Source organism: Rhopilema esculentum, chromosome 11, assembly GCF_057945365.1.
Source record: "Rhopilema esculentum isolate cy_ngs chromosome 11, ASM5794536v1, whole genome shotgun sequence".
Lineage (NCBI taxonomy): Eukaryota > Metazoa > Cnidaria > Scyphozoa > Rhizostomeae > Rhizostomatidae > Rhopilema > Rhopilema esculentum.
Genome location: NC_142825.1, coordinates 12,951,563 through 12,975,876, shown reverse-complemented (window position 1 = coordinate 12,975,876; position 24,314 = coordinate 12,951,563). Strand labels below are relative to the sequence as shown.

The 24,314-nt window shown below is 35.1% G+C and overlaps 1 protein-coding gene across 1 annotated transcript in view; it reads left to right on the top strand.

Moving 5' to 3' along the window:
- LOC135693233 (transmembrane protease serine 9) overlaps positions 1-22,868 on the top strand; it is a 43,132-nt gene extending 20,264 nt beyond the window's left edge. The window contains exons 4-24 of the mRNA XM_089111424.1: positions 59-234; positions 622-837; positions 1,351-1,416; positions 1,859-1,975; positions 2,275-2,322; positions 2,548-2,664; positions 3,449-3,565; positions 4,193-4,249; positions 4,642-4,758; positions 5,361-5,417; positions 5,833-6,034; positions 6,543-6,763; positions 7,011-7,126; positions 7,253-7,478; positions 17,187-17,228; positions 18,129-18,245; positions 18,714-18,731; positions 18,994-19,195; positions 19,941-20,161; positions 21,657-21,772; positions 22,576-22,868. Of these exons, the coding sequence (XP_088967550.1) occupies positions 59-234; positions 622-837; positions 1,351-1,416; positions 1,859-1,975; positions 2,275-2,322; positions 2,548-2,664; positions 3,449-3,565; positions 4,193-4,249; positions 4,642-4,758; positions 5,361-5,417; positions 5,833-6,034; positions 6,543-6,763; positions 7,011-7,126; positions 7,253-7,478; positions 17,187-17,228; positions 18,129-18,245; positions 18,714-18,731; positions 18,994-19,195; positions 19,941-20,161; positions 21,657-21,772; positions 22,576-22,806 (2,800 nt within the window). The 3' untranslated portion in view covers positions 22,807-22,868. The remainder of the gene's footprint in view (positions 1-58; positions 235-621; positions 838-1,350; positions 1,417-1,858; positions 1,976-2,274; positions 2,323-2,547; positions 2,665-3,448; positions 3,566-4,192; positions 4,250-4,641; positions 4,759-5,360; positions 5,418-5,832; positions 6,035-6,542; positions 6,764-7,010; positions 7,127-7,252; positions 7,479-17,186; positions 17,229-18,128; positions 18,246-18,713; positions 18,732-18,993; positions 19,196-19,940; positions 20,162-21,656; positions 21,773-22,575) is intronic.
- The last annotated feature ends 1,446 nt before the right edge of the window (positions 22,869-24,314 follow it).

The following is a 24,314-nucleotide window of genomic DNA, read 5'->3' as shown; positions in this document are numbered from 1 at the left end:
GTAAGTGATGTATATTTGCAAGTAAAACTGGGCATATAAATATATTGTCTCTTCGTAGATGCTCTTCGCCTGTTGGCTACTACCGCAGAGCAAACAGAATTTCTTTGGCTTCTGGATGTTGGTACAAAGGCATCGTTATGCATGAGATTGCACACAGTCTAGGGTTTTACCACGAGCAAAGTAGGCCAGACAGAGATAATTACGTCACTATTCTTTGGAACAACATTGCCAGTGGTATGAAATTTCTTAACATCTGGTCTATCTTACATTAGATATTTGTCCATTGTTAAAAATGCTAAATTCACTGTTAAGTGAGCTATCATATGATATTATTTGTGGTATTTGGCAGGAAAATGTGATAGATACGTATGCAGGAACGTCTTGCAGATGCCTGGTTTCTGTTAAAAGGTGAATTCGTATCACGCCCATTTCCGGCTGTATTTGTTGTGATTGAATCGATGCTATCATTTTTCTAATGAGAACAAAGCTTTCTGCAGTGTCCTATAAGGCAAAAATCGCTCTTGGGGGATGATTTCATATTTAAAAAAAATCAACATTATAGATAAAAGATAAACTTTTCGTTTTTCCACTCCTATTACTAATAATTTCAATTTTGGCAAGGAATGGAATACAACTTCAGAAAACAGTCATCCTCAAACATTGACAGCATGAACGTTCCTTATGACTACCTAAGTGTTATGCACTATGGTAAAACTGCATTTGGATCTGGCAAGATTACCATTCAGACCAAAGATGCCTCCAAGCAAAATTTGATTGGTAACAGACGAGGATTCAGTCAGTACGATGTCAAGCAGATGAATCTCCTCTACTGCTCAGGTCTGATATCTTTATTTACTATCAATCATACGCAAGTAATACTTTTTAAAAGGGCATTTGAAAAATCTACAAAGTACGACGGAAACGTCGTCTGTTTGCTAGATGATTGTAAAATCATTTACTGGTCTCAAATCTCTTTGAGGAACGCACTTTTCCGCAGTCGTTCTTGAATAGCACTTTCGACTTGCAAGGAGATAAACAATGCGGCATTATAATTCAAAGAATAGCCTATATTGGATCTCTCTTTCTAAAAAGTGTTTTTATCCATGATTCTAGATCCGATTTCAGCTCAGTACATGGGTATCCCCGGTATCGCTCCGAGAAGTGTCGCACCGAAATCGACATGACCTCTCCTTCAGAATGCCTATTAGTATCAGTTTTATTTAAATGAATGATACTGACACGGCACTCTCCTTGTCAAGCAAATTCTAATAGCAAAGTACAAATATCTTAATTGCCTGAGAAAGCTCAATATTTTCCCTTAATTATCTAGCTATCACCTTAAAATTTTAGGTGGAGGAGGTGCTACCACTCGAGCACCAGCAACTACACAAGCCCCAGCAACTACATCAAGCAGTGGTATGTCTAGCATCTATTAGTGAACTTTCTAGATAATCTTCATTTTCATCGATGGAGCGGTTAATAGGCATTATTTATTGCTTAACTTTTTCATGAAAATATAAAATTTTGCTCCTCAAATTCGGCAACAACAAGGAACTTGTTATCAAGTTATTGTTAGCGGTAGCTCTTATTGGTCGATAAATTTTGGAAAAATTTTTCATTGTGTAAAACTTCATTCATTTTAAGTTAACAGAAGAGCCAAAAGTCAAGTGCTTGAAAGCATCTTGCTGTGTCAATAGAATATTGGAAAAACGACCTAGAATGTTTGAAAAGATTTCTAGGAGATTTGTAGTTAAATGAAATAATGGGGTTGAAGACTACAGGTCTTTCCTTCAAATCTAATCAAATGGTCATTTTCTTTTATAATTTAAAGTTAACAAATGAAGTTTTAATTTTCTAGGCTGCAAGGACAATTACATCAGTAGTTGTCCAGTATGGGGACGAAATGGATTATGTACCAATGACCGATACAAATCATGGATGGCAAGGAACTGCAAGCAGACATGTGGTCTTTGTGGTAATTAAGCATCTAATGGAGTTTGAGCGTAGTAAAATAATTTTCAAACAGATCTGTGCTAATCAAGATTTTATCAAGAGAATTTATTTTATATTATAAAGAAACAGTCATATAGATAGAATTTAAAATGAAGTGAAATGAAATAGGTTTATTAACTTGATCGCACATTTCCGGCTGGAGATAGCAAATGATAATTGTGATCATAAGTCGTTATATTGCCACAAGACCTTTGAATTTTCATCTTCAAGTTATTGTCCGCTTTCTACCTGCAATTAAAAACCTGTTTCTATTTCTTTTAGGAACTGCAACTACCGCTGCTCCTACCCAGCCACCAACAACTGCTGCATGTAAGATAAATTCGCTATACTGCAACAAGTAATAATTCAATCTAAATTCAATTCCTAATTGTCCGCGTAAACATGGTTTTGATAAATATACATACATATATACATAAACAGCTACTAACCGTACATAATTACATAAATTACATAAACATCTAAGACTAAATCGAATAACATGCCAATGTTTTGAATAAACATTTCTTGAGTGAATCTTTAATTCTAAAATTATAGCTTGCAGTGACAAGTACACTGGTTGTGTAAAATGGAAACAGGCTGGATATTGTACGGACAGCAGATACAAAAGATTTATGGAGATGAACTGCAAGAAAAGTTGTAACAAATGCGCAGGTTCATAACTTGCCTTTTAATCTAGTTTGGTTTATATTGTCAAAGAGTGCTCAAAGGCTCTTGAGCAACCGGAATGCAAAGTCGAAGCTGTCTTTATAAATTTGTTTGTTTTGTATGCAGTACGATGTTAGAGCTGTTTTGAAAATATAATCGCAAAGCATTCCGGTTGTGTAAGAATCTTGAAATTATTAACAAAGCCAAGGATTTCTAGTCAGGTATGACCGTCTTTTTGTATGGGTTAAAAAAACAAGTTTATGGCAAGCGATACTTTTTTGTATGGTTTTAATATTTGCTGCTATTTTTATGATAATGGTCTTTTTTGGAATTCATTTGTTGCTATAGCTAACTTTCTTGTTATAAAGATATAGATTTAAAATGTCTTTTTTGGGGTGTTTTTCAAAGTGAATATCTATTAAATAACTGCACTAATGAAACAGATATGAAGTTTTAAGTGTTCCTGGTCGTAACAAATTACCATATTTTTTGCATTAAAAAAAAAGTAAAACATTTTCATCTTAGAAGACTACAGCTTTAGTACTTTTGTAAAACCTTTTAAATCTATTTTGTCAATCATTGATAATAATGGTAAGCAAAAAGCTAGTAAGTGTCTGCAATTTCTCTAACAATAAGAAAAATTTGAAAACCCTCCTTCTGATTAGAAATCGTGCTCGTAACCGACTTAGAAGATATTTTATACGAGAAGGAGCTATGCTTTCAAATATAGAGTAGCAGTTCAAAATCAATCAAGTTATCTTTTAATGATGAAGCCATATTCGTGTTAAAGCGTGCAAAGACAAGTACAGCCAATGTGTTTCATGGAAGAGAGCTGGATATTGTACAAATGATATATACAAGACGTGGATGGGCAGAAACTGCATGAAATCGTGTGGAAAATGCGGTGGTAACTAAACATTCTCTGATTTCAACATTATTTTTTAATGTATTCAGGTTCATTGGAATATTACATTTTGGTATATTGGATCGGAAATTTGCATCATATAAACTTTTTCCAAAATATGCATTGCTAGCTCAACAGCCAAGTCTATTGGGATAGACCTTGAGACATAAAAAACATTTTGAGCTGTAAGGGAGGCCAAATGCTAAAATGAATTAATATACTTCATTAAAGACATCAGTCTTCTTTGCTTCTCAATTTTTCCCTAGTGAAATTAATTACCATAATATTATATCTGATCTTTATCATAAAAAATTGCAAAGATGATCACGTTCTGTTAGAAACAGGGGCTGTAATTTTCTGGAAATATTCTATTTCACAAACCTTCTTCTCACCAGATCTGTTTAAAGTAGAGCTATTTGCACTAATAAGCTATAGATTTCAAAGCAACCAGATTATCTTTTATTAACTTCATACAATTCCTTCATACCATCTTCCTCTTCATAAAAGCTCACTGAAACCAAAAGAACAATTGTCAATATCTATAAACTAAATAACCTTCAAAACTCTTTTCGCACAATTTGATTGCCAGTCTTTATGTCTATAAACCTCCTTGATCTTTCCTATTCCAAGGTGCCACAACAGCACCACCAACAACTGCAAGCACAGCGCCCCCAACAACCGCTCCAGGTAATCTAGTTTTCTCCGAAACCTTTAATGGATTTGTTTTCCTAGCAATCTTTAAAAACGATGCGTTCGTTATAAAGGGTTTGCACAAAAGAGACGGTAACAATAGTCTTTATTCTTAATGCTTTTTCTAGAGTCAGTCTTCTTTTCTCAATAATTGACATTAATGTTAAGTGAAAAGCTAGTAACTTTTTCTAGCAAATCTTTAAAATTTTTCTGTGATTAGAAATTGGGCTCGTAGCTAACTAAAAAGATATTTTGTATGAGATGGAGACTATGATTTCAAATTTCGAGTAACAGCTCAAAATTAACGAAGTTATCATTTAATGACGAAGTGTTAAAGCGTCGTAATGATGACGAAGTGACGAAGTTTAATGACAAAATTTGTGTTAAAGCGTGCAAAGACAAGTACGGCAACTGTGGTACATGGAAGAGAGCTGGATATTGTACAAATGATAGATACAAGGCGTGGATGGGCAGAAACTGCATGAAATCGTGTGGAAAATGCGGTGGTAACTAAACATTCTCTGATTTCAAAGTTATCTTTTTTCATGTACTCAGATTCATTGATATAACACACTTTGGTATATTGGATCGGAATTTGCATCATATAAACTTTGGAAAATATGCATCGCTAGCTCAACAGCCAAACAACCATCTGACACAAAGAAAACATTTTCAGCTGTAAGGGAAGACATGTGCTAAAACGAATTAATATGCTTTATTAAAGACATCAGTAATGGAGTTCTTCAAATTTGAAATGATAATTGTATTCTCAGTTCTTTCTCTAATGAAATTAAAAAGTGTGAAATTTTATCCTATCTTTATCAGAACAAAAAAATTGCAAAGATGATCACTTTCTGTTAGAAACTGGGGCTGTTCTTTTATGAAAATATTCTTCATAAACTAGGTTCTCATCAGTTCTGTTTAAATTGGAACTATTAGCACTATGGAGCTGCAGATTTCAAAGCAACCTTTCCTTATTAGAGTTGCAGATTTCAAAGCAACCTTTCCTTATTAGAGTATTTTGATCAACTTCATACAATTCCTTCATACCATTTTCTTGTTTATAATAGCACAGTAGAAATAATATTCAACTGCCAATTTCTTTCAGGTGGATCAGCTACAACAGCCACACCAACTAAAGGACCAACTCAAGGACCATCTCGAGGTATAATTGGTTAGCTTTTTGCATTGGGCGTTGCCATTGTTTACCATCACATTAATTTAATAAGTTTCTCTATCAAATAACTTCCACTAAATGATAGATGGTTCTAAACCTATTTGTAAACGACGTGCAGAAATATAGGCGTTGAACAAGAATTGGCTTAAAAACACAAGTGCCATGTGTTCCTTAGCATTATTATTGGATCACTTTTTTAGAAGGAGTTCTGCGGAAAACTGAATTAATATCAACAGCTATTTGAAATCTTGTTTTTACTTGTTGAATAAAAGTCTGAACTTATGGCACTTTGCATGTATCATAAAAAAGCGTTCTCTTGTCGTCTTAATTAAAAAAGGCCATGAAAACTTGACGAAGCTCAGATAAAATATTAAGTCTAAATTTTTCATTTTGAACCCCAAAGGATCTTGTGGTAAACCAGAAGTAGCACAGAGCAGAGTGATTGCTGGCATTAATGCAAACAGAGGATCATGGCCTTGGCAAATCCTCATGTTATATAATGGAAGGACAATGTGTGGTGGCTCTATTATTGCTCCACAATGGGTCGTTACTGCGGCTCATTGTGTATCTGGTCGGGAGTCCAGTGCGCGCTACTTCAAAGTCAGGTAAACACAATGAAAGCGTTAAATAGGTTTGGTACTGATATTAGAAAGCAGGATCTCAAAGGTTTTTTGCTAAAGTTATATAATTAACAAACATAACTTAAATATTAAAGGCATTGAGTCATGATAAAATGGATTGGGTATACCTAAGTGCCAAAATCCGCTGAGTCATGATTTTCATGACTGCGATGCTATTGGTTGACCTTGAACTGGTCACATGAACTGATTGACAAAACAATTTTCATCAATAGCAAGTTGTCAACAACGGATGCAAATATCACATGAAACAGCAGCGATCACGCCGAAACCAAATGACCCCCTATAGAGAAGGTCTATTTACCATGACTCAATGCCTTTAAGTCTTTGTCTAGTATCATAGTCTATAGACTATGCTAATATCAATTTGTATAATATGTGCGGGTATTAAGCATCTGAGAATCAATAACTCGATATCTGTTAATTTTTAAAAAATCGAGCAGTTTGCTAAATTATTTATATAAATATTCGGTAGAGTTGGAGAGCATATTACGTCAACAACAAGCGATGGACAACACACCGATATGCAGGTTGAAAAAATCATTTCCCACCCAAGCTACTCAAGAAGCACAATCAATAACGATATTGCATTGATGAAACTCTCCTCACCAATTAAATTTGGAAAATACGTGAAGCCAGTATGTTTGCCTGGACAAGACCAGAATGTCCCAGTTGGAACTGATTGTTTCATCACAGGTAAGATTCATTTATCGACCTCTTAAGTTCAGTGAGAAACTTAAATATAACATTATCTGGCGCTTAACGATAATACGAAGAGGAGCTATAATAAAAAGCCTGGCTACCACTCCAGCAAAGCTCCGTTGTTGGACTGTTCATAACCCTTGCTCTGAAAGAACTTCTTTTTATGACGATTAACCTATTGCAAAATATCAAATACTGTATGTAGTCGATTTTGATTTGAATGGCTTTTACTTTCTATAAGGATGGGGGAAAATACAGCATCCTGGCAACATGCACCACACTTTGCAGCAAGGAAAAATGCCTGTTGTTTCCAATCAAGCATGCACCAATCTCAACACAAAGAACTTGGGACTTGGGGTATGTTTGATTATTCGTAGTATCACTCTATTTTTATGATGTTACGCGAAATTTTTATAAAGCAGCGCTTGAACTAAGTTACTAGTGGCATACAATTGAGACCTCTATGATTCGTCTTATTCACAGATCACTGACAAGATGGTTTGTGCTGGTCACGGAGGAACAACTCGTGTGAGTGGATGCCATGGTGACAGCGGTGGACCATTTGTTTGCCAAACTGGAGCCAGTGGCTCTTGGGTTCTCCATGGTGCTGTGAGCTGGGGATCTGGACGCTGTGATGCAACACAGGGCTATACTGTTTTTGCCAGGGTTGCAAAATTCAGAAGCTGGATCGATCAACAGATGTCAACATACTAAGAAACTGTTGTGCATTAGATTCTGTTAGCTACTTTTACCTATTTCAAGATGATCAGTCTTGACAGTGAACTTTTTTTCAAGTCATTCTTGTGTGTTTTCAAAAACCAGGAAAGATTTTAATTAACTAATCTTAAAAATATGAGAAGACGAGGTAGAGATATTTCAGACTGAAATGATATCAATATCGAGGGTGTCCTTTTATCGTTTTAATTTCAAGATCATAAGCTTATTGCCAAAACAATTTTTAAATTTAAAGATATTCTCTACAGATATTATTGTGATCATAGAGCCTTGAAATTATTAGGATTCGTTGAATTTATTTGATTCACTGATGTGATTAATGCAAACAATCTTTGGATGGTACAAAATTTGAAAATAGCTTTGAAAAAAGCAACCATTTAGTAAACTTAAGCTTTTCGTCTGACACTCTTCAGAGTTTAAAACGTCAGAACATAGACCGAAAACTCTACGCTAGGAAATATATATACCCAGTTGTAGATCGAAATAAGCCAATCAGTTCCACTTGTCTATTGGGAATGTTACCAATGGAGTCCTAAGGTGAAAACGAATTCATTTTGTCTACACAGTAGCGGTTTTTTCATGCTTATGTAGATAGATTCCAAAACTGCTAGATGGAACGACGGTCGGTCTTTAACAATAATCCGAAACATGTCGCCATTATAGTTTTTTGCACAATCTGGGTTTTCCAGTAAATGCTGCCCGATAGCAGAATCGCAGGTTTTAGTTGTACTTTTAGATCTGCAAGAGCGAGGTGGCTGTTCTCTTTGTGGATGGGTTTTGTTTCTAATATTAGACGGAACATGTTGTTTTATTCTATCCTCCAATCTTTGGGTGGTGCGTTCTACGTAGCCAGAATCACACTGGCACGTAAATTCGTAAACAATGAAACTTTTTTGTTTGGGAGGAACGCAGTCCTTTTGAATGGACGGAAGGGCCTTTTTCGTACTATAAACAACACGTGGGTTGACCGCAAAGAAACAATTTGAAATGGCCTGTTTTATTTGGCTTTCAAAACGTCGGGAACTGTCACCGATCCAGGGTCTACCGATTGTGTAGACAAAAGGAGTTCGTTTTAACCTTAGGACTCCATTGGTAACATTCTCAATAGGCAAGCGGCACTGATTGGTCAACCTATACAGTCATGTGCTCGTGTTTTCTGATTGGCCTATTTCGATCCACAACTGGGTATATATATTTCCTAGCGTAGAGTTTTCGATCTATGTTCTGACGTTTTAAACTCTGAAGAGTGTCAGACAAAAAGCTTTAGTTTACTAAATGTTTGCTTTTTTCAAAGCCATTATCAAGGAATATGGACAGTTTACATAAAGGTAAATTACATCAAGCATATTCTATAAAGCCACCAAACCATTTTAATGAATCAATTAGATCAGGCTCAAAGGGAAACATGGCTTGAAATTTTGTGTGCAGCATTTTGTTACAGCATTTTGTTGCAGCAACTTAGTCATCGAAAGCGTATAGTTAGACCAAAAATGGGCTCCTTGGAGGATCAGCCTCTTTGTTAAAATTTAGTGAGATTTTGGTTGGGGACTAGGCTCAACCTTTTACATATTTGGTTGAATGTATTCTGCATTGGCAAACCTTTTAGTACGCTATTAATTTACCGTGAATTTGCAATTCCCTATTGATATTTTTGAGTCTGTAAGGAATTTGAATGATTCATTTGTCTTAGGTTAAGTCGTTGGCGCGGCTTTTAGAATCTTCTTGCAGGACAACTTCACTCTTAGATTTAAGGACAGCACCCCCTGGTTATCTTTCTAATTTTTTTCCATGGCAGAGTCAACATTCGACGTACAGCTGGGTGTGCAGTTTAGTACTCAGTCGAAATATATTATCTGATTTGGTGCAAAAACAAGCTTCCACGTAAGGTTACAATCTAGAGCAAATTGAATCACCTTTGAGTTTTCTACTCAATATGCCCATTACCAGCAAAATCGTTTGAAATCCTCATTGTATTGTTAGGTCTGTTAACACAAAATATTGCAACAATCGTGCAAAATACGAAACCAGCATAAAAACTTCACAACTTATGTAGCTTGAGGTGTAGAATTAAATGCAAAACAGACCCAAGCCGAAAATGGCCGCTAAAAGCTATTTTTAGAACATTTAACTGGGCCCCAGTCCTCTAAATAAAATAAGTCACTTGTGAGCAATTTAACAAGTGTTTACCTGCAAAATTCGATATCCATATACAATCTAAAGTTTGAAATGTCATGCCAAGGAAAAAATGCCTATAAATTACCTTATTTACTATTTTTAGAACATTGAACTTGGTCCCAGTCCTCAAAATGAAATAAGTCACTTTCAAGCGATATAACGAGTGTATGTCTGCAATATTTGATATTCATATACAATCTGAAGTGTAAAATGTCACGCCAAGCAATAAGGTCCATAAATTGCCCCATATTCTATTTTTAGAACATTGAACTTGATCCCAGTCCTCAAAATGAAAAATTATAAGTACCTCAGCCCAAATAAAGCCTTTGGTGAAGTTTTAAAACTAGGTCTACATTTCACTTTATCTAGCACTTCAGATTAGGTCAAGAAACCAAGTTTCAGTTAGAATAGTTACAAAGTTACAGTGCAAGACCCAATATAGTACTGGGTACAAGAACCATAGTTTAAAAATTGCTTTTGTGAAATTTTTAAAGCTTTTTTGCATCCCATTTTATCCAGCACCTCAAATAACGCCAGAAAAAAGCTTCAGCTTTCTAACTTGCAATGTTAAGAAGGTTGCAGTCCTATACCAGATAGAGGACTGGGTACCAGTACCCCATTCCAGAAATAGCTTTTGGGGGCTTTTTTGAAGCTTGATATGAACTTCGTCTTATTCAGCATATCGGAATGAGTACTTGTACCATACTTCATGCTATTATCATATCATGCACAATTCTTCTGCTATGCGTCTGCACTATCTGGAAACTCGAGAAAGCAAGTTGTTTGACCAAACGAAAATTTTTCACAGCCATAACTTTTTCCGTATAGGTCAGATCACATTGCTCTTTTTAAATCTTTGGCTTAGTTTTGCATGTTCTTTCCGATAGTATCATCAGATTTGACAAATTCAAAAGTTGAATTTTTGCTGACCGTGCATTTCTCATGCTTCCAGAAACGCAACTTCCGGTCATTTGCCAGAATGTTCCCAGGACTTAAAATGATCAATGGCCTTTACTCTTATGATCTAAACTTTAAAAACTTCGGTTACCCAGTTTGCTAGATTGTTATGCAAAATTCCCTGTCTATGAATTATGATGCAAATCAAAAAAAGTTCATAATTACACCATTTTTTCCCATGCCTATTTTTGATAGTTTTTTATGATATGAACAGTTTGCAGCATTTGAAAATATCACATTTCTTTAGAAACATACGTATGGCACTCTGAATCAATGTGCAACTTTTGTAATTTATGTGTTTTGTAATTTATGGCTTAAATCACGCGCATTTTCCTTCACACACAAAATGCAGCAGAAACAATTAACCAAGAAATCGGCATCTTGAACGTACACGCAGAGGTCATTGCAATGGTGGTCTCCCTTTTTCGAGAGCCCGACATCGAGAAGTTGTAGATTGAGTTTGGTTTGGATGGATAAAAAGCGATGATTTCAAATACACACGTATGCTGCAAAATTTAATATAATTATTTGCAGTGGGTGACGTTCTTGGTATGCTTTCTGTGTAGCAAAAAGTTGGTTTAGGAAAATTTTAAATAGATTTATAGAATTATTGAAATATTGATTAGTTGGTCGAAAGAGTGATAAATAACTGCGTTTGTCATGTTTGTCTCAATATCTAATTAATATATAACAACCGGTAGCTTCTAGATTCTTGACTTTGTTGATATATAGGAAGAACAGACTAATTTTATTGACTAAACGATGTTACTGTGATTTTATCTTCACTCTTATACACCACACTTTTATACTGTACAAAACTCTTTTCTTTGAGGGTCCTTTCTGTCAATTTTTCCGAGATGCTAAAATGATACCATTTCCCAAAATTTTTTCAGCATTTGTTCCCAAAACAATAATTATACTTTTATTATTCAATGTAATGCTTACTAGCAGCTTTCTACAACGTGCAAGTAAATATGCATTTGTTTCGAAACGTGCTATGGTTCTTCTTATTCTTAAGCCTTATTATTAGAACACAAAGACTGAGCTCGATGATTGGAGTACCTGTAAAATATTTGCCAAACTTGCTAGATTCGATTCAGAGGATATCGGAGATGCTCAATTTTTACTTTCGTGCAGAAAACTGTTAATTTTAATGGCTGTTTTGAAGAGTTTGTTTAAATGTTGAATAGCTTGGCCACATGTTTTTGTACTGTAACTGGATTAATTTTAAAGACAATTTTTACCATGTGGCAAATAATTCAATTGACAAAACATGACATTAGCTTGAAAACAATGCTTAAAGTGACATTGCATTTACCCATTAACTCAAAATACCAGGACTTTGGATAGACAGTCATTAACAGTGAAACGCAAATGCCAGCAAAAATTGGCTACAAAGATGCCACATTCCACAATAATCTATGCCCAGTAATTATCATCTGGGATCTCAGACACCCGAATGTGATCTTGCCAATGTTTCTTAAATTTCTTGATGTTGTGTTTAAAACGACTTGCTTTAAAAGTTTGTAATTGAATTTAGTAAGTCTAAATTTAGTAACTAAGGCTGTCAGACTATCCAACAATAAACTTACATTTTTATATTGTGTCCAATGTTTTAACCTATATTTGATTGGTTTTGAACCTGGTTTTTGTTGGCTTAAAAATATGTTTATGAATTTCGAAAAACATGCTATTTACAAAGCTGCCGCCGTCATTCATTCGTCAAAGTAGTGCAATAATTTTTCTTACCAAGTGTACTATCGGTAAAAAAATACAGGGGACTTGTTTGTTTTGGTTTGTTTCAGTAAGCTACCCCATAAATAGTAAAAGCTGGTAAAAAGAAAAAGGGGTATCGATAAAAATGATTAAAATGATAATTATAAATTTTTTAAATGTTCAGGATTGCATTTGAGAAAATGTTCCTTTATTCTTATAAATAGTAGTATTTAATATTTCACTACTGAATTCAATTTCAGCAAATTACAGCAACAAAATGTAGAGTTTTGATAGAAGGTGCCGTCCTTAACCGTAAAAGGGGGCTGTGCTGTAAGCAAATCCTAGAAGCAAATCCTAGAAGCCACATCAAATATCAAACCGGTGATCACAAACATTGAGTGTATTTAAATTACCAGTCATTTAAAATAAATTTGGCACAATTGTTTCATACTATACTGAGAATGACCAGAAAAATTCTGCGTTCAAAAGTTGTTTATATTTGCAACTGACCTTTAAAGCCATGATCTGACTAAATCTTTTTTACAATAAGTAAAGAATCTCACAAATTTGTATAAAGTTTTAAAAATCCCCTTTTCCGTGTATCATATTTGAGGCCTGCGGCCGGCAAAACTGCAGAATTCCCTTGTTCCGTAGACAAGTTACCAGATTTCCTTAATCCACGACGAATTTTATTGAAATATTTGTTGTTCGGCAAGCACTGATGACCAACACATTTGGAAATCAAATGACAATGACTTACCCCTGTGCATACCCCTGTGCCTTTGAGCCAATAAATCTAGCTGTCAATAAGTCCTTGTACGCATCCTCTTTCAATGCAGAACGCGAGAAAAGGTAAGCTGTCTAGAATTTTATAGCTTATGATTCAACTTATGATTCATTTTGTACGTTTCCCATTTTGTGCCGGGTCCGAAACAAAGGGGTGCCGGAGGGGGGCATGTCCACAATCTTCTTGCTGAATAATACAACTTTTTTCGAAATCTTTTGTTATGACTGTGAAATTGTCCGTTAGCCCACCGACTTTCCAACCTGCGTGAGGGCTTATGTTGTAATTAGTAGACATTGGAATAAACTTAGCATCTTGATTTCAAGCGCAAATGAATTCTGCATCATGACTCAGTGGTGGCGCCAGGGGGGGGCAGGGGGGCTACAGCCTCCCGTCGGAGCTGCTTAGCCCACCCGTCGGAAGATATACAAGAGCAACAGTTTGCTACTGTTTGTAAGTTTTTAAGAAAAAGAAAGAGTAACAGTCACGATTATGTAAATCCCACTGAGTATAAATGTACAAACAGGTACCTCATAGTAATTTACACATCATATCGGGAAATTCAACCCTTTTCAATACAAATAATCAATAAAAGTAACAATTTTAACGACCACTGAGACAAAATTTTAAAAGATAAAAAAATAAAACAAGTTTGAAAATAGCCCCCTATACTAGCATTAAAAAGACATAAAAACATTAGAGATCTAATAATCCACACTTTGGGAAGCATTGGTGACCCTCCACCCAGGAGTCTAAATCTTTTTTAACTCGGCAGATTCGGCATTTTCGGTATTTACTCGGCAAACTTGGCGGTGGCATTTATTAAAACATTAATGATAGTCGATAGATATATTTTCATTTCAATTCGATCCTTTTCACTCCTTGGCATATTAATATTTCAACTGTTGAATGGCAAACAAAAGCAAGTGAGAACCAAGCTCCACATTACAATGTTTCAGGGTTGGGTGCACGAATGACGAGAATAACGTTCCGCCTGTGGATATTAATTCTAAGAGCAATGTTGTACTGCAAAGGTAGAAAAAATTGCTCCAATGAGACATTTTCCAGCGAACTGGAATCATTAAAATTCGAAAATTTACTCACCTTCTGCGCCTCAAGGTAGTATCTTTCCTTAACCTGTTGATTGCGACACGAGCATCTGCATCTGCAAGCTAGCAAAGACTCAAACTACCTAACTAAAATTGGTCACAATTCTGTTTGATGATTAAATAACGTCTTTTTTCTTATCAAAAAAGTTTAGAGCGCTGAGAGTATTGAAAAATCACGGAAAAAGATCTACAAAGAACTTTCTTAATATGTCTTTTTTCTTTTAGAGACATTTTATTAAAAAAGCGAGTCCCCCGCAAAAATCCCGCTCTAAAAAGCTGTTCTTACTTGTTTGTTGAATTCGCGTCCTGTCAAAATCTCAATTTTTGTGCGTCCTTTTCAACTGAGATTCCATGTTTTCACTCCGATTGCCTAGCCCCCCTGTCGGAAGGTCACGCCTCTTCGTCGGAGAATTTCTTGCGCCACCACTGTCATGACTCTTTTTCGGTTGCTCAGGAGGAGGGCATTGGGATGACGTTTTGGGTTTCGCAAAAGTTTGATAACCGGGCTACGAGTGTTTTTCATGGAAAACGTGTGGTTTTTGGGTATTTATTTTGGAGTGTCCATATTTAAACCCGGGTTGGTTCCTCGTTCTCCCTAAACCACCTCTTCATCAGGTACCTGCTTCACGTTTAAAAATGTTTGCAATCTTTGCAGTGCATCTTTCTAGGAAATGTGACTAGTGGGTCATTAGCAAACGAGGGTCCCATTCTATACAATGGGCTCTTCTCTCTTACTCAGTGACACAAGGACTGTCTTGTGCCCATTTGCATTTTGATGAAAAATGTAAAAAATCAAAAGAAGGGGCCAAACTAGTGGGCCAAAAACGTCAAATTTTGCTTTTTTAATGGGTCCTGGGGAGGGTCCATTGTTTCAACGCCCAGTAGTTACAATACTGAAATATGCCCTTGATTTTCGAGATCAAATTTACCTTAGCGGTAGACCACTTTGCTGGAAAAGAAAGGCATGAAGAAATTTGAAATTAATATTTGAAATTTCACTGACTTTGGTAGTTTTGTTCACGTTTTTGATCCTCACGCTAACTCAATAATAATAATTTCTCAATTGGAAGAATGTGCGTCTTTTCTCAAAAACCTAGGCTACCTCTACAAAGCCTTCTTTTTGCAAACTAGAAAAGTATCTCACAACAGCGGTGTATTTTGAAATATGCTCATCGTACCATACAAATATTAATAGATATAACCATCATTTCTAGTTTTCATTACGTGAAATCATCAATGATACCCTTCTTAACTACACTTACCGAGCTAACCAATCTGTGGTAATGATATTTCAATGTACAGCTTTGGGTGAGGCTAGTATTGAAAGTCTAGTCAATTTAGTTGTAAATAGCTTAGTATTAGCTTAACGCCCCTATTTGTTTGAATAGATAGTTTAACGCTGTAGCCAAAAACGTTTGCCAAGGATAAAGGCTTTATGCCCTGTTGCCCCTCCACTACTCAGCTGGTGCCTCAGCGATCAAATGGTACACTTGGCACTGTTCCCACGGTCCTACAGTTAGTGGGTCCCAAATTTTTCGGAAAGGAATCATGACAAATGCTCAAAATCCGAAAGCTAATCTAGGTGAGAGGCGTGGCATACACATAATTCTCAAATCCAGGACCGCTAGTCAATCTTTCCCCCTCCCCCTACAATATTGATGGAACTTCACTTACTGCAAAACAAGGATATCACCATCTTACCTGCGCCCTAAGTTGATTTTATATCGATAGAAGTTGCGAGTTGAAATGAAAATCCAAATTTATGTAATATAGTACATCTTCAGTACGATTAAAAGGGTCCTTCTATCATAACTGCACTACAGAACATTATGCAATGATTTTATGCCTCCTGTGAAAGTATACAATAATGTGGGTGTCAACTGAAAAATAATATTTTGCTAAAAATCTGCAACAAGACTGATAGTGCAAACGAAAATGTAGATGCAGAAATTATCTTTGCGAAAGAAAAGGTATTAGTGTCACTAATGTTTGATACATTATGTATTACAGACTTTGAAAGCTATGCCTTCTATACTTCTTGTGTAAGTGCAGAAAAAGCTTAATTGTCCACAGGTAAGGAGACTTCACTAAAAACTGAAAAAAGTTAGATATTTGAAAAATGAGTTTCATGAAGGACTATTACACCCAACTTGACGAGTAATGACTTTTGTAGTTATAATCTCCTTCTCATACTGAAAGTAAATTAAATAATATCCTTGTAATAGATTGTTTATTTTCATTAAATTAGAAGCACTGAAGATTTTTTGATTGATTACCACTCTGCTCTATTCATCCTGTTGGAGAACTATAGTGTTTTAATTTTCCGAATATCGTTTGTCATAATTAAATTGTCATATTGCAATATAAATATTTCTGTAGACCCGTTCAGTTTGCAATGTATAATTTAATTGAATCTGCACTCATATAAGGTTTTGTTACAGTAAAATGTCCGTATTATTTCCTTTCTGCAATTAAAATCCTTACCTGGCTTAATTCATGTGCTATTATTTTAAACCTGATGGATGTATAAATCTAAACGGATTTTAGGTTTCGGATAAGAGAAAGCCAGATAATAGTTATTGACGCTGATTGATTGCTGCGTCAGCATACGATAGTCGTCAATTAACTTGACAAAATGTACTATTTAGTGAAGTGCTTGTCCGTGTGAATCAACACTTCAATTTGCAAAGCTGCATCATAACGATATCTATTTAAATATTTTTTGCCTATTGATTTCAAAATTTGTAGCCTGGTTAAATAATAACAAAAGTCCTTGACAATGCTCTTGCATTTTGCTTGAAAACCCCGCTTTAATCAAGCTTACACCAGTTTCATAGCAAACATTTGACCTGAATAAAAAGGATTGGAAGATCTGTTTGTGACACTCCGAATTGGCATTGATTCAAGTTCAATCTCAAAATGGCTTCTCTCTTCTGGATAGTTCTAGGCCTTTGTGCTGCTGCTGTCTTATCCAGTGATCCTAGTAAGTGAATTAGTTTCATTTTGCAGTTTAGGTAGCAAAGCAATGAGCATATTCCAATGAGGTAAAAGCTTCTGTTAACAAAAAACTCGCTATATGTATGACGACATAAGATTTTCTCAACTGAGATGAAGGTTTAACAAAGTTTAATAGCTAACAATAAACAATACCGCTGTTCCGACTTAAAGCCTAAAATTTTGTTTCTTATTTGTAAAATTGTCATTTGATATGTATTTTAAGTATTTAAGTTTCTTAACATTTAAGTCATTGAAAAACAGATACAACCCAGATACAACAGATATTGAAGACTCATTTCCATGAAAGATTATGCCTTAAAGATACTAATTTATACAGCAAAGTAATTTCAGTGTCATCGTCTCTTGCTGGCTCCATGTTAATCAGATCGTATAACAAAGAATTTTCACACAGGATCTATATCAATATCGAATTCTTCAACATCATCTAGCGTTCCTATACCGTATTTGTCAGCACACTCTAGAAAACACCTTTTTGGAGAGTAACAACATACTTTCTCAAGAACTTCGTTTGAATTTCTTTAAAGATATACTCCCAGTATTATTAAAAATGTTACTACAAAAAGATGCTAAACTTGCTTAATTTAATTCTTAAAACTGGAAAAAAAATTGTTAGATTTACGCATCAAGCCAAATAATCTTGATGTTTCCTAAAATTCATAATCTTGTAATAGCAATTTCAAAACCGACTCGCTTGACAATTCTTTTTACCGGGCAAGCAAAAAGATAAAAAAAGACTTCATAACACCAACAATTGACAGTGAAATTTACATATAGAGCTTGTCGTTTTTGCAATTCATGATTTGCCTCTGCACGTAACAAATCAAAAAATGATGTTCAAACTAATTTCAAATAACATTTTTACTAGCTTGCAAGGATAATTACGTGACAAATTGTCCGACATGGAAAAGGGTTGGATACTGCACATCAGACAGATACAAAGCATGGATGGCGATAAACTGCAAGCTGTCGTGTGGTCACTGTGGTAGCTATGATTTAAACTTTTAAAAATTATTTGAATTAGATATTGATACATGTTTTAATCTTGCTTTTTGAATTTGAGTATACTCATGAATAAAGAGATCTTTTTCTTTTGCTAGAAGAAACACTCCATTACCTTTAAGACTTGAAACCATATCATCGATTCAGTCATTTTAAAGGGTTGATTTTGATTTCGGTCTAATTGTCTGACTTTCATACACTAGCAACCTATTTCTTCACGTGTAATTATTCCGAGACAAACTGACACAGCTGAGAGGACCTTTGCAAAGAATATCTGCTGGTTTGCAATGCGTTACTGATTCGAAGTAACGTTTGTAGTGCTCCTTAATAAAAGCAATGTACTAATCATGATAGAAAATAACAATATATATCATTTTATTCGGAATAAGACCTTGCAGCCCCAAAAATATTTCTAAAAATCAACTTGACAACTGAATACTTTTGTTTCTAGGTAATCCTCCACAGACACGTAAGTACGCCTTTTTGCAAAGATAGTACTTAGCTTGATACATTATAAATAAACAAAAAAGCCAAATTGTTCAGTTTTTTTATTACTTTGTACGTAACTCAATCGATAGAAAAAAGTTAAATAAAAGGTAAAAAAATAATGCGTAAAGTAACCTTCATACACTTTAAGTAAAAATCCTTTGCAAGATTATAAGAAATTTTATCACTGACTACCATGTTAGTTCCACAGTAACTGTAGATTGTTCTATATTATCCCTTAAAAGAATCCTGCGGTAAACCAGAAGTTGCTCAAAGCAGAGTCATTGCTGGCATAAATGCAAACAAAGGATCATGGCCTTGGCAAATTCTCATGTTATTTAATGGAAGAACAATGTGTGGTGGCTCTATAATTGCTCCACAATGGGTCGTTACTGCGGCTCACTGTGTATCTGGGAAGGAGGCATACGCACGCTACTTCAAAGTTAGGTAAAAACCTGAAATCAATTTCTGAACTGATGAAAGAGTCTGTTCATTTTTTCATGCGTTTACAAAAATTTGCGTTAGCGTAAATGTATGTACGTTTTTTTAATAAAATTTGATTCTGTCACTTCTTCCTTAATTAAAAAATATCTTTTGGAAGGTCAGTTTGCCATTTTTGTGAGAAAACCTTGAAGAAGTCTTGCAAATCCACTGAATAAAGTGACTATCCTAAAATAGAGAAAATTAACAAGCCTTACTTTCAGTTTTGACTTTACATTTCACAGGAAAATATTTGATAATGGATTGCTAGTTTATGGTATCAATTTATTTTATGCATTACTAAAGAAAAATTTCTAGTCAAAATTTTAGTTACAAACATTTAAAGAAATTATTGATTTATTGACTGGCACCTACTTCATAAATGTTTTAAGTTTTGATATTTTTGATAGTGTTCAGTTTCATTCGATACTTTGCTGTTATTTTACCGTTTCGACCTCATTTGCATTAAAGGCAACAAATATCTAAATAGCGCTTTTGCGCACGTTTTTTTTAAAGGTTAGTTCTAATTAACTCCATCAAATTTGTCTAATTTGCCAAATGTATTTTTTATTTTTCATTGGTATTACGCTTCTGACTATTATACACTCAGCATGCAAATGCTAAATTTAGTAAGCTTCTTTACACGTTGGCGTGCTATGACGAAATCATGAAAAACTGAATGTTGTGTAATTTTTAAATATTTATTGAATAGAGTTGGAGAGCATATTACGTCAACAACAAGCGATGGACAACATATCGATATGCAAGTTGAAAGAATCATTTCCCACCCAAGCTACGCAAGAAGCACAATCAATAACGATATTGCATTGATGAAACTCTCCTCACCAATTCAGTTTGGAAAATATGTGAAACCAGTTTGTCTGCCCGGACAAGACCAGCACGTTCCAGTTGGAACCCAATGCTTCATTACAGGTCAATTATTTGTAACTTTGGCTACTTTACTGCCGTATTTACTCCTTAATCCGTTGTCAGGAAATAGTATTTTTTTAAAAAAAACATACTTTCAAGTTCCTGCACACGTTGTTTTCACAAATCTTAACATTTAACAATGCTTTCACTAATCGACCCCATCACCTGCTTGATAGTGCAATTCGTGACATACCTTTCGTCTTTTTCCTCTGATGCTATCCACCCAGATTCGTTAAAGTTCTTCAGGATATGATTTACCATCTTTGCATTTTGGAAGCACTACACGTCTAATCTTATGATTACAAATTGCTTGTTTCCTTTCAATTATTTTTTCTTTGCATGGTTTTGTAATTTCTTCAAATCGTATTCATGCACTCATTTTTTTAGCCATGTTAACCTGAGCATTCGACTATAAAATGTAACATCAAATGCATCATTAGTAGGATTAGAACAATAGATTTTATCATAAAGACATTTGCTTTTTCTAGAGTGTTTTTGTCTCATTTTGCATTTTTGTCTTAATCTTCGTAGCTATGTTTCTTATCCTGCCTTTTTTCGAATTCTTTGGCATATAAACATGCATGGGAAGGAAATTGAATAATTTTGCTCTAGTAAGATAACTGTCAGAAAAAAGATTTTCATATTTTTTTAATTTAATTTAATTTAATTTTATGATTTATTTCGATTTGTTTCTTTCTCTTAACCATATTTGAGTCAAAAACTTTGGAGGATCCTTTTGTATTAATGCTGGTCACAAAATTTAATCAAATTCGTTTCATTCCACTTTTATACCTTTCTCGTTTTTTGTAGCAGTAGCAGATACATTATTGAGCCATTATCCAATTTCTTTAAAATGTCCTTTCAATATAGAGAAGTTAACAACCCCCTGCATTTAAAGTCCCCTTCTCTGATTTGACACCAGACAGGAAAAATTTGTTTGAACATTATTTATTAACAAATCCATCTAACATTTTCATCCACCATATCCATCTAACATATCCATCTAACATATCCATCCAACTCATCTATCCAACATTTCCATCTAACAAATCCATCCAACATTTCCTTCTAATATATCCATCCAACATATCCATCCAACATACCCATCCAACATTTCCATCTAAATATCCATCTATCATATCCATCCAACTCATCTATCCAACATATCCATCTAACATATCCATCTAACATATCCATCCAGCATTTTTATCCAACATATCCATATATGCCCATGCAATATATTTTGCTGATGAGCAATTTTGATTTTGTAATATTTTGATAACGTGTTGTGGAATCTTTTGTCAATACACATAGGCTTGATTAAATCGTAAGAGATGCCTATCCAATTCCTTTAAGCTACTATCAAAAGAAATTTAGTTTTCATATTGTTTCATTTTGTCATTTAGATATACATTCATTCAAATCTCAAATGTTTAAGCCTAGTCAAAAACAATTAATTTGATTATATCCATTCTTACCCTGGATGTTGCTTTTTCAGGCTGGGGAAAAATACAACACCCTGGTAACATGCATCACACTTTGCAACAAGGGAAAATGCCTGTTGTGTCCAACACTGTTTGCGCGGGCCTCAATACAAAGAACATGGGAATAACGGTTTGTATTTCATAAAACCAAAAATCGTTTCTGTATCCAAGGCAGCTTTACCAGCCCCGATTCAACAAGCTGTTTTATTTGTAAGTGCACCGGCAGTTTCAGATTCAAGACTTCTCAACAGTGGCGGAGCCACGGGGGGGAATGGGGGGGACTAGTCCCCCCCACTTTTTCAGAAAGTTGGTCCTTGAGATTCTTGCAAACCTAATGAGTAAACTTCAGGGGGGGAAGTATGTACGTTATCTAGATCGTCAAATGTAAATGACATTTTTTGGAAGACAACAGTTTCAAACAGGGGGAGAAGGCGTGGTACAAAAGGGCTTGGTCCCTGACATACCTTTTGTCCCCCCAATTTATCCCAGGCTGGAGCCGCCACTGCTTCTCAAACGTAAAATTGGATGTCTTTCCTTTGATGATTGGTTCAATTCAGAGGGACTGCGGAGCCTATTACATGGAGCTAAATGTTTTCTGAAGCATAATATGCTAAAACTCTAGGAGAAGATGATTTATTGCAAGTTTATAAATAAATTTTGAGAATCACAAGGACCAATGCTTCTTCAGCCTCTCGCTGCTGCAGTCCATGTTTTCCACCAATATTGTTATCCTGGTAAATTACGATGATGATAATGATGACGCTAAAATTTCTAATTGCAATATATACACTTTAATGGAGGATTTGTGAGAAAAAAGTGGTCATTGACAATTTTTAAGAAAACTTTAGGTAAGATTTCTTATTCATTAACAATGCATAAATGATGGTTTTTTGACAAAACATAGAAGGTGAGACAATTATAAAATCTTTGTAGATAACTAGCCAGATGGTTTGTGCTGGTCACGGAGGAACAACTCGTGTGAGCGGATGCCATGGTGACAGTGGTGGACCATTTGTGTGCCAAACTGGACCCAATGGCTCTTGGGTTCTCCATGGAGCAGTTAGCTGGGGATCTGGAAGTTGTGACGCAACATTAGGCTATTCAGTCTTTGCAAGAGTGGCAAGATTCAGAAGTTGGATTGATCAGCAAATGTCAAGATATTGATACATTTCAACTCAAAATTAATACCTTATTCTATCAATGAGCTTGAATTCATAACAATCAAATTGTTTGATTTTCATTGTACCTTGACTCTTATCCATTTACATGTCAGTTAAATTTAGGAAGAAATCATCTCTAATACCAGCCAAGCTTCAAACATATGGACCAAAAGGCTAGAAGCAAAATTTATAGGATAGTAGGTAAGGTTTGAAAAAAAATTTAAAGATGCTTTGCAAAAACACACATTTTTAAACACATACTTAAGTTTTACTTCTGGTAATCTTCAGAGTATAAAACACCAGAACATAGATTGAGAACTTGAAGTTAGGAAGTACATATACCCAGTTATGGATGGCAATAGACCAATTAGAATCATGGGAATATAACTGAAAAGGTTGCTTAACCCAATCACTGCCGCTTGCTTATTGAAAATATCACCACTGGAGTCCCAAGGTTAAACAAACTCCTTCTGTCTACATCTTTTCAAAGAAATGTTGGTGAAGTTCCAAGCCGAATTATGACTTCGAACAAATTGATAGGGCCTTTTGGGTTCGAACTTTTTATAAGCTCGATATTTCTTTGTTTTGTCAAAAAGGAATGCCATTGAGTGTTACCAAGATAAAATAAGAGAACTAAGATAGCCTAACTAAAACCCCCCGATTTACCTCCTTTTTTGCATCCCGATTCTCGGTAGGACGCGCTCTCTTGTCCAAAACAAAACCACAAGAGCAAGTCTTAACGAGGCGAATGAGCCGTTGCTCTTACATTTCTATCATGTTTTGGTACGGTTTATAACTACTTTTCTTCACAAACTTTCGTGTTTGGTTTTGTATGTCCTTTTTGGATGATTTTAAAGCTACCTGTCGGTTTGATGCATCAGTTGGGCTTCCTAGTAGATAGATCATGGTTGGGATGAATCAGGATTCTATTGTCAGAGTGATTCTTGTTACCATGAACATACCTGGGAACTTTCGAAAAGCCAAGCTGAAGTAAAAAAGAGCTTCCAACTCAGGTGATGATTTTTAGGAACTTTGACACGATAAAACTATATATAGATGATCCGGTAGGTTTTCCATTAGTGTTATTTGTCAGTAAGTAATGAATACCGCTGCATAGTTCCTATGGACGACAAATCCAAATTCAGTCACATCAAAACATGCATTAAACTATTTAGATATCTATTCAGGAAAAAAAATCAAAATTTCGCAACTTCCTGGTGAAAACGAAACGAGACTAAACATACCAAAATTCAATTTTAAGCATTTATACGCAAGAAATATGCTTAATCATCTTTAAAGTTGTAATCTATTATCATTTAAACTGTTTTCTTAATTATTTATCATTGATTACCTCCATATGCAAAAAAACGAGATTTCAATGACGAAAAAGGGGCCGATAGCTCCCAAAGATCCCCGTATAACAACGATTTTTAAAATCACCAGCCTCGAATTGACCAAAAGCACTTGGTCCCATAAATTTCGCTCTCATAAATTTCCTTCTGTCTACACAAT